General features: G+C 36.2%; 1 protein-coding gene across 2 annotated transcripts; it reads left to right on the top strand.

The window, feature by feature from the left end:
• Positions 1–3,762: 3,762 nt before the first annotated feature.
• On the top strand, positions 3,763–9,921 carry LOC113227826 (gastrula zinc finger protein xLCGF3.1-like). 2 transcript variants are annotated; one of them, XM_026460863.1, is made up of 2 exons: positions 3,763–3,808; positions 4,499–5,688. In XM_026460863.1, the coding sequence occupies exon 2, from the start codon at positions 4,609–4,611 to the stop codon at positions 5,605–5,607; it is 999 nt and encodes a 332-aa protein (XP_026316648.1). In that variant the 5' UTR covers positions 3,763–3,808; positions 4,499–4,608; the 3' UTR covers positions 5,608–5,688. The 2 variants fall into 2 exon arrangements, with proteins under 2 accessions (XP_026316648.1, XP_026316649.1); XM_026460864.1 differs by lacking the exon at positions 3,763–3,808 and adding an exon at positions 9,480–9,921 and having other exon boundaries at positions 4,444–4,828.
• The last annotated feature ends 292 nt before the right edge of the window (positions 9,922–10,213 follow it).

Genomic DNA, 10,213 nt, shown 5'->3' with positions numbered 1-10,213 from the left:
ACCACTATAACTTCAAATTAAATTAATTATTGCGAGCTATATTAGCGGAGATTAAACATTCATTCTAAACGAAACTTTTACTATAATCCGCAAGAGTTAACTTGAGACCTGAGCGCAGTAGGTAGTACACAACGGCGCTCAGTTCTCAAGTTAACTCTTACGGGCTACACCTGCCAATGAGAATGATTATTAAAATGTTGAAACGCATCGAGTATGTTGAAACGCAACGTTATAGTATTCAGACAATGTATCTTTTATTCAAAATAAAACAAACATAATCGATTCTAATATAAAAACTAATGTGAAGGATGAATCTGATTCTGTTTAATAAGTTTGTTGATATCAGGTTCCAATTTACTCAAGAACAGCCGCAAGTCACCACGTTCGGTAAATGCAAACGATTTCTCTTTTTAGTAAGCAGTAAACATAAAATATTGACAAAATATTGTACATTGTGCGACTAGTCATAAACCATAAAATAGAAGACAATTTCCACCCGGAAATACACCCGGAGGCAAAATAAAATCCCCCGGATTTGCTGGGAATCCCCTTTTGTTTTGGCTGATTTCGATGTGTGAGAGTGTCAAATGAAATAATTTATTAGTGTGGGGTGTATTCATACAAAAAAGAAATACAATGGCAGCTCGGCTAGTAACAGCTACATTGGTTTATTTTTGACTGCTTCACACTTAATAATTTTATCAATATCGTCATTATTGACAATTTTCCAGCATAGTAGATAGTTCCGTAGGGATTCGCGTTAATTATTTTTTCACATTTTATGTCACAATTTGACGTTTGTTAATTAAAAACTCTCTGGACCGTAAACTTCATTATTGAGCGAAGAATAATTGTAATAATTAAATTTTCGATCGATTATTCAATATTTGCAAAATGTTCGAATGACTCGAAACATTTTCTATGTCATCGATAAATTGAATCAATCCGATTATCGTGAAAAATAGAAATCAAGGCGAGAGTGAATAGGCATTATTTAGGTGTGCACGGTCCATCGTCGAGTGACGATGAGATGGAGGTCAAATGCGCACTTATATGTATATTTCATGTAAAAAAGAATTACAGGTTCATATGCTCTTTAGTAGCACGATAAAAACCATGCTGATAAGCACGCTTAAAAGGAGCATGATAATACGTATACATAATATGCCATTTATTCAAAATGTTCATTATTAAACACGTAATAACTTGTCCCGATGCATCTCGACCGATCAGCGCCAACGTAGTGATTAGATCCTCTTTGATCAGCGCGAGGTAAGCCGGTGGATCTGCGAGTTCTATTTCATTCACGAAAACTACTAGCTCCCATCAAAATATACGCACACATTCGCAAAAATCCGCTTTAAGGGTCGTATTCCAGAACAAGACTCAATGCTCAAGTCAGGATTTTAGCAGACTTGAGTATGCTCAAGTCCTGACTTGAGCATTGATTAGAGTTCTGGAATACGACCCTAAAACATGTAAAGAAATGGCGGCCGAGAAGCCGTTTTAAGCCGAAGAATTTGACAGTAATTGTTTCGGACGGATGCCGGACGGAGAACGAGAGTAGACCCCCACGCTCGAGTCGCGGTCGTCACGCCGCCCGTTGGTCGTGTCTAACTCTGTGAATCGTTGGTATGAGTAGTACTCGCGACTCGCGGTCGCTCTATCGTACATGCAGTCGAGGTAACTCAAGTTGCAATTCGTGGTAGCAGTCACGTCAACTCGCCTTGAAAAAAATACAACTCGTCCCATCGCTAGACACTACCTAAGACAGAGATAGAGAAAATTTTATTTAGCGTTGGCAACTTGTTAGACAAGGGCAGACCCACTACTTGGAGCTATCTCACGTGCTCGGTTTTTTACTTTTACTTAGAATAAATGATGAAATATGTAAATTCGTGGTCCTTTCGTTTCCATAGTCTAAGGTGGCAACTCATGGCAACTGAATGGTTAATCTTGTCATAGATTGGCTTCATCGCTGATCGCGAAAAGCCAAAAAAAGAAAGAAAAACCTTTGACAGGAGTAAACTGTCAAATGTGGAAACAGTGTGGCCAGTGTAGGCGATTTATTGCCATTTAGGCTACTCAGGACGAAAGTAGCGATGAAAAAATCTGAACGGCGACTGGCCGCCTATTCAACTCCTCATGCAACTCCTCATTAGTATCTATCAGAACGTTGCTTGTTGTGCTAACAAGTTGGCGGGTTTGACTTTAATAAAAGAAAATATAGAGGCACAGTAGTTTCTTCAATACTTTGTGTTTAGGTCCATCACCTAAAGTATAAAAATAAATTAATAAATGATAACATATCCTAGTAGAATAATGCCATAAGTATTAATGATAGCAGTGCCAGGAATGAAAAGGAATACATGATATTTGTTTTGCAAAATTTCGGCCTAACCTATCTTCAGGTTTAAATTGAGACGCACATAACCTCAACGAATTAATAACCTTTAATTTTTTTCCTTCGAAGATCTTTATTCGCACAGTTTAGTTCTTTTTGGATCTTTGGGGAATAAATGTATTCCCGTATTTTTGCAATCAACTGCTGCACAGAGGGTCATAATAGACAATTTTTTTTAAAGACTTTATTTGTTTACAAAAACACTGACAAATTATAGTTATAGCTGTCAAAGCCGAATGCTCTTCAGTGCTTCATTTACTTTAATTTGATTCCATAATTGTGACGGTGTGACCTCCTTAAAACGTCATCCCACCTTTTTGTATCGCCTCTCTCCATTCGTATCGTATCGTTTTTTCTTCTTCTACTCATATTTAAATTTAAAATTGTTCCATTTTACCTCGCATTCTGATTTTGTTTCTTTCCATCGTCACTCTCTGCGCAACCGCGGTAGCCACTGAGCATATAACCACTACGTTTTAGCGGTAGCAAACATACCATTATTTATCTTTTTGAATCGTTTACTAGCTATATTTATAAAGTTTACATTTTAAAGATTATAATTTGTTAAAACCGATTAAATATCTATAAACTGGACTTTCAACGTTTGAATTGCTAAGTTTACTAAATAAGATAACTTAGGTTTCATTGTTTGGAAATAGGAAAAGGCGATTTTAGGCTGCTTAATAAAATGTCTGGGGAATTAAAAATTTTATAGGAGATTTTTGTGGGGAATGGACTCATTTGGGGGTTTGAGTATTTCGACGTGAGGGAAATTGCTGGCGGACATTTAAGTATTTTATGGCTTGGGGGAATATCGGCTACTTAACATACATAAATTAGCGAATTAACTAGTCTGGCAACACTGGTTAGTAACACTGTGTGGGATTCGCTCTGGACCTTTTGGAGGGAAAAGCGTTGTTTTTATTTTTACTTTCAATTATTTTGTGAAATCTAGTTTAAAGTGGAATAGGATAATGCTATCGTGCCTTAATCGAAGATTAAAACGCGAAATTATACGAATCTCGAACTAAAATAACCGTATCAGCCCGTTTTAAGGAATCCCGAGTCAATCCAAGCACGCCGCCTCAAATTGCCTATCCTCTTTGTGGCGGCCATATTTACAGAAAAACTTATTTTTATGTTTTCGGCTGAAGGACTTTGTTTCCATGGCCAGAAAAAAAAAACACTGTAAAAATAAAACCTAAACTTTAAATTTTACTTTATTGTCGTGTTGAATGATTAGAAAACCTATAAATCACAAACTATTATGAGATATTACGTGCTTTATATAAACCACAGAATCTACTGAAACTCATAAAATTACTTAGCGGAATACCTGATACTGGCGAAATCCTAAGTGTGCCCAATAAGTAAAAAGAAGAATGAAAAATATTTATTTTTCTGGTATGTACCTATTATCTCTTGGTTATTTATTTGTAAAGACAAGTACCTAAATAATATATAGTTTATTTATACTACGACAGTAAATGTACTAAAATTGGAACAAGTAAATACTGTTGCTGAAGTTACTTCATGTAGGTACATAAATTAATCCATGATTAATCAAAGTCAGGAGTATCTACGTTTATCTACGTATTCCAGAACTCAACTCAATGCTCAAGTCAGGACTTGAATATGACTTCAAGCACTGAAAATACGACCCTAATGGCAACGACTTGAGTATGATTTCTAGTGCCTTAAATCATACTTAAGTCCTGACTTCAGCATTGAGTAGAGTTCTGGAATACGACCCTTAGATTTGCCTACCACATCCGATTCGGTCGCCAACAGTGCGACCATATGTTGTGCAGTAATTTTTAACAATCATTTGTTTGGTAAAACCTGATTTGCCTAGACCTTCCCTTAAATAAGCCCCGTGCATTACAATAGATCATATTATATGAGTTGATGAAGAAGATAACCAAATGTGGCGATTAAAATCCTATCATCTGCCGAAAACCATTGTATGGATGTGGATTACATTTGGCAAATTTAGTATTAGTGTTTTTCTGGCCAGTTGACCGGACCAATATTGACAAATGCATTAAAATCTGTTCAATATGTGATACATTAACAAATTACTTTTTATTCCAGAATAAACCTGAAAAATAAAAAATATTTGTAATACTTACACTGTATGATATATTTTGTGCATGTCACAGTTACATCGTTTGTCAATGTCACACATGGAGCTATAAGATATTATGAACTTTAAGGAAGAGGTCATCGAATTGGAGAACAACCCAATGGGTATATACAAGAAAGTCCACATCAAACAGGAGCCAGTTGATTTAGCGAATGAAGAACAAACCGCTAAGGTGGATTTGTATGCAAACCATGAAATCAAGGAAGAAATGGTCATAGGCCCAGTGGTGTTGCAGCTTCCTAATGTAGCTCAAGCAACATGTGGGCAAAGCACATTAAGTAAGTTGAATGATGATGCTCAACTGTACAAGTGTGATGTCTGCAATAAAGGGTTTACAAACAAACTTAAGCTTAGGTGTCATAAAACAATTCACACTGTAAAGAAACAATACAATTGTGAATTTTGTAACAAATCTTTTACTAGTAAAGCAAATTGCAATAGACATTTAATATCTCATACTGGAGACAGACCACACAAGTGTGATATTTGCAGTAAATGTTTTATGAGGAGACACGAACTTAAATGTCATAAAATGACTCATACTGGAGAGAGACCACACAAGTGTGATATTTGCAATAAAGGTTTTGTAACAATACATGAACTGAAGCGTCATAAAATGATTCATACTGGAGAGAAACCTTACAAGTGTAATATATGCAACAAAGGTTTTATAAAGAAATATGAACTCAATATGCATAAAATGAGACATTCTAATATGCAACCATACCAGTGTAACATTTGCAATAAAGGTTTTATTAAAACGCATGACCTTAAGCGTCATATAATGATTCATACTGGAGAGAAACCATACATGTGTAATGTTTGCAATAAAGGCTTTATAAAAAAATATTCACTCAACCAGCATGAAATGAGTCATTCTGAGGAGAAGCCATACAATTGTGAACACTGTAACAAATCTTTTATCTGTAAAAAATATTATTACAATCATTTAAAGACTCGTACTGGTGATAAACCATTCAAGTGTGATATTTGCACCAAATGTTTTATAAGAAAATGTCAACTTAGGTGTCACATAAAAACTCACACTGGTGAGTAGAAGAATACAAGTAATATATGCAATAAAGGTTTGTAATAAAACACATGACTGCAAGGTCATGAAATGATTCACACTGGAAATGAACACTACAAATGTGATCATTGACCAATAAAACAAATATTTTATTCTTAAAGCAAATCTTAAAAAATATTTAGTATCTCATATTGGAGAAAAGCGACGCCGGAAAATGATCTTGTCGTAACTCGAAAAATAGGACTTTACACCAGGGCCGCAAAACTATTTCAAAAAATGATTTCTTTTTAATTTGAATTAGTAGAAAGTCAATTTTAAAGTATGATTATATACATCATACTTAAAAATTGACTTTCTACTAATTCAAATTTTAGATATTAGATATAGATATATTAGATGTAGATAATTATAGATATGGTTTTTTGTGAATAAATCCAGAGTTTATGGATACCTCACAGAGATCTAGGACATTCGAATTAGAAACAATAAAACAGATCTTAAGTAAATTATGTAAAAACACATTTAATTTAGGACTGCAGTAAAAGCAGACAGCTAGGTAATTCAGTGAACCAATCGACTTTCACTTGGTGAAACGTAACTCTCATCTTTTGGTTTCACGGGTTGAAGAACCCAGTTTCAACAGGAGTTTTTACACTCTTGCAGTCACTCATCCCAAATTTCTTAAGTATTTTCTCAAAATACACTGATTGGTTGAGCTGTATGGAGTTCCCTTGCTGTTTGATCTTCATTCCTATAAAAACATCTACTTCGCCTAAGTCTCTCATTTCGAATTTAGTTTGAAGCTCCTTCTTTACTGATGTCCTATCATTCCAGAAAATTAATATATCATCCACATATATCACAATAAACACAAGGTTCACTTTCGGATCTCTTGAAACCCATATCTAACAAAACTTTGTGTAATTTCTCATACCGTTCTCTGGGAGCCTGCTTTAATCCGTAAAGAGCCTTCTTCAATAGGCAGACATGTCCTTCTTTACCAATTACTTCGAAACCTTTAGGCTGCTTCATATACACATTCTCTTTTAAGTCTCCATTCAAGAACGCAGTAACGATACCATCTGATCCACTTTCAAGTCATTCTTCACAGCTAAGGCTAATAGTAATTTCAGAGTACTGTGACGTACAACAGACGCAAAAAGTTTCGTTGTAGTTCAATCCCTTTATTTAGGTAAAACCTCTGGCAACAAGTCTCGCTTTGTGCCGTATCTTCCCCGGTTCCTTTTTTATTCTAAAAATCCATTTAGAATCCACAAAGTAGCCATTACTCTTTTCTACTAACTCCCATGTCTGCTTTTTCTTAATTGCATCAAGCTCTTCTTGAATTGCTTTAAGCCATTTATCTCTATCTGGTCTGGATAAAGCTTCGTCAACTGATACAGGATCTTCCTTCATATCCTCTTCTGCATATAATAAAGAATATAATCATTATATTTTTTTGGCTTCCTTACTCTAAGAGGATATCTTCTTTCAGGAACATCATAAGTGGTTTTCAATCTTAGTTCAGAAACTTCTTCATCGTGAACTTCAGATTCAGGAACTTCCACTCCTTCATTGGGGTTACCAGTTTCAATTTCATTTCTCATTTCACCTGATTGTAACTCTTTTCCAACAATGTTTTCCATACACTGCTGTTCAACATCTTGACAGTCAAAAAAATCTTCATGCTGTTCCACTCGATGAGTTTCAGGGGCATTAACGACTTGAATCATTATAGGTTTCTCGAAGCTGTCATCTAATGTCACCACTTCCACGATTTCATCACAGTCGTTTGCATGAACTCTTATTTGATTCTCAAAGAAGACAACATCTCTCGCTTTGTGTAAGCCATGCGTTACAGGATCTATAAGACGATAGCCTTTTGTTGTTTCACAGTAGCCAACAAATAGCAATTCTTTTGTCTTTGAGTCAAATTTTCTACGCTTCTGTTTTGGAACATGCATAAACTCCCGGCAGCCGAAAACCTTCAAATGATTTAGGTCAACCTTTCTGTTAGACCATGCTTCTTCAGGCGTCTTCCCTTTTACAGCCCGTGTAGGATATCTGTTCTTCAGATACACTGAGGTATTGACCGCTTCGGCCCAATATTTCATGCTATGTTTCGCTTCTACAAGCATGCTTCTAGCTCGTTCCACAATTGAACAATTAGCTCGTTCACTCACTCCATTTTGTTGCGGTGTATACTCTACTGTCAACTGATGAACAATACCATTATTCCGCAAAAAAGTGTTTACGCTTTCATTGACGTATTCTTTCCCGTTGTCTGTCCTAATTGCCTTTAGCTTTTTATCCGTCTGATTTTCAGCAAGCGTTTTAAACTCTATCAGCTTAGAATAGACCTCAGTTTTGTTCCGCCAAAAATAAACAAAAGTTTTTCTTAAATTATTGTCAAAAAACGTCAGGAAATACCTATACCCTGCAAATGAAGCAGTCTCCATAGGGCCACAAATGTCGCTATGGACCAATTCAAGAATTTCAGTAGCACGTGTACTCTCTTGCTTCGGAAAAGGTAATGTAGTTTGCTTACCTTTCAAGCACGACACACACTGTAATGAATTTGAATCTTTGAATATATATACCTACCTCTCGCCAGTTTGTCACGTAGTAATTTCATATTGCGAAGTGCTAAATGTCCAAGTCTGCGGTGCCATAGTTTAACTTCATCCTCAGTAGTTGTTTTTAAAGCTGAAAGCAAATCAGGATTAGAATTAGGTTTCCCTACATAGATCCCTTTCTGTTCCTTACATACCAACTCAACCTTACCGCTCACTTGACAATCATTAGCTTTATACGGCCGTATATTTTAAAGTGAGACATATTCATGCATGTTTTAGTAAATCATCTTCCAACTTAACATAGACTAAAATAAAATTAGGATATGGGATAGAACAAAAAATAAATCAACAAATTTGTTTTGGAGTGTACATAGGAATAAACCGATTCCCTTTACGCTTGATTTGGAGTGCATTGGGAATACTACCAAGCGAGAGCCGAGTGAGACAGCTACAATAACAATGATTTCACATCTCTCTCTCACCTACTCATCTATGTCATGATGAAAAAGCTGTTATCGAAATGATTAAGTTTTATCTTATGTTAACTATTTTTTACTTATGAACTATCATCGAACTGTTTTACGTACTAAAAAAGATAATTAAATTATCATTTAATAAGAATTGAGGTTTTTGGCGTAGTTATAAATGTGAAATCAAATTATTTACAATGATTGATTTTTAATTATTTACAGTTTATTTACGTGGTACGGAGCAAGTGTTCAAAATGTTCACCGTTTTCCACAATGCATAGTCTAGCACGTCGTAGTAAATTTTGTTTTGTCGTAGTAAATTGATCAACACAAACACATTTTGTCTCACAGTGTAAAATGCTGAGATAATCCTCTCATGTAACAACTTCGACACTGTTCACCTCCTCCTCGTAAACTCCAATTTGGGAACATTTCAATAGCTCGCCTCATACTATCATCACTTATCGCGTAAAGTCGCACCATTTTGCAGGCGAGAGGCGCGTTCGCCGCCGGCGCAGTGTTCGGGCGAGCGGAAGTACCAATAATTTACGTGTCTTCGCTAGGCCAAGGTCGCGCGTGCACTGTCTCTGCAAACAGTGCCGACCTGTGCTTTGTTCTCGCCGCCGCGCGTCTGTCGGAGCAATAATAGTGGTGTGCACAGATTTCGATAAGTAATGTTGTTCACAAGTAGTCGATATTTTTTTGTAAAGTTAAAGTTTTTGGGTTCAGAATCAGGAATGTAACGCACTCTATTAATATGTATCACTTTCAAATATAAAGCCTGTATAATTCACAACCTCTCTTCGAAAATACTACCACAAAGTTACGACTCACTCGTACTTACACTCAACAGATTCGCAGCTAGCTTCGGCACATAGACAGCTCCCTTCACACTCACGTTCAACTCATCCGAACAAATATCATCTCGGCCTTCACCATCCACTCTGCTCCCATTCGCGCAAGATATTTTAACTGGCTACTGAAACTTCACATAGTTATCTAGCCAATCTCTCCTGTTAGTCATATGAAATGACGCTCCAGAATGTAATATATGCTAAGTGTCACGTCTTCCAGTAGATCTGACACCCCGTTCTCCAGATTGGAACCCCTAGACTTTTTTACAGGGATTATCTGAAAGAAAGTTTATGCAAGACCGATATCAAACGTTGCCGAATTACGACGAAGAATCACGGAAGCTGTACAACAGATAAATTTACGACGATATGCACGATTGGTGAAAAGGTCATTTTTAAGGCGTTGCCGTGCATATATTGACGCCGCCGCCGGTGGAAAACAGTTTGAGCACTTGCCGTAGTCTGTAATAAAATTATAATAATTTTATTTATTCATTACTTTTATTTAAATTCCTATATCTGTCGAGAAATTTGGAATTTTGAGGGTCGTATTCCAGAACTCTACTCAATGCTCAAGTCAGGATTTGAGTATGGTTTAAAGCACTCGAAATAATACTCAAGTCCCTGCCATTAGAGTCGTATTTCCAGTGCGTGTGTTTCAATTAAAATCCTGACTTGAGCATTGAGTAGAGTTCTAGAATACGACCCTGAGACTGTTTGCCTCACTCAATTA

Source organism: Hyposmocoma kahamanoa, unplaced genomic scaffold, assembly GCF_003589595.1.
Source record: "Hyposmocoma kahamanoa isolate Upper Pololo Valley unplaced genomic scaffold, ASM358959v1 218, whole genome shotgun sequence".
Lineage (NCBI taxonomy): Eukaryota > Metazoa > Arthropoda > Insecta > Lepidoptera > Cosmopterigidae > Hyposmocoma > Hyposmocoma kahamanoa.
The sequence above is the reverse complement of the archived record's forward strand: the minus strand, read 5'-3'. Positions and strand labels throughout refer to the sequence as shown.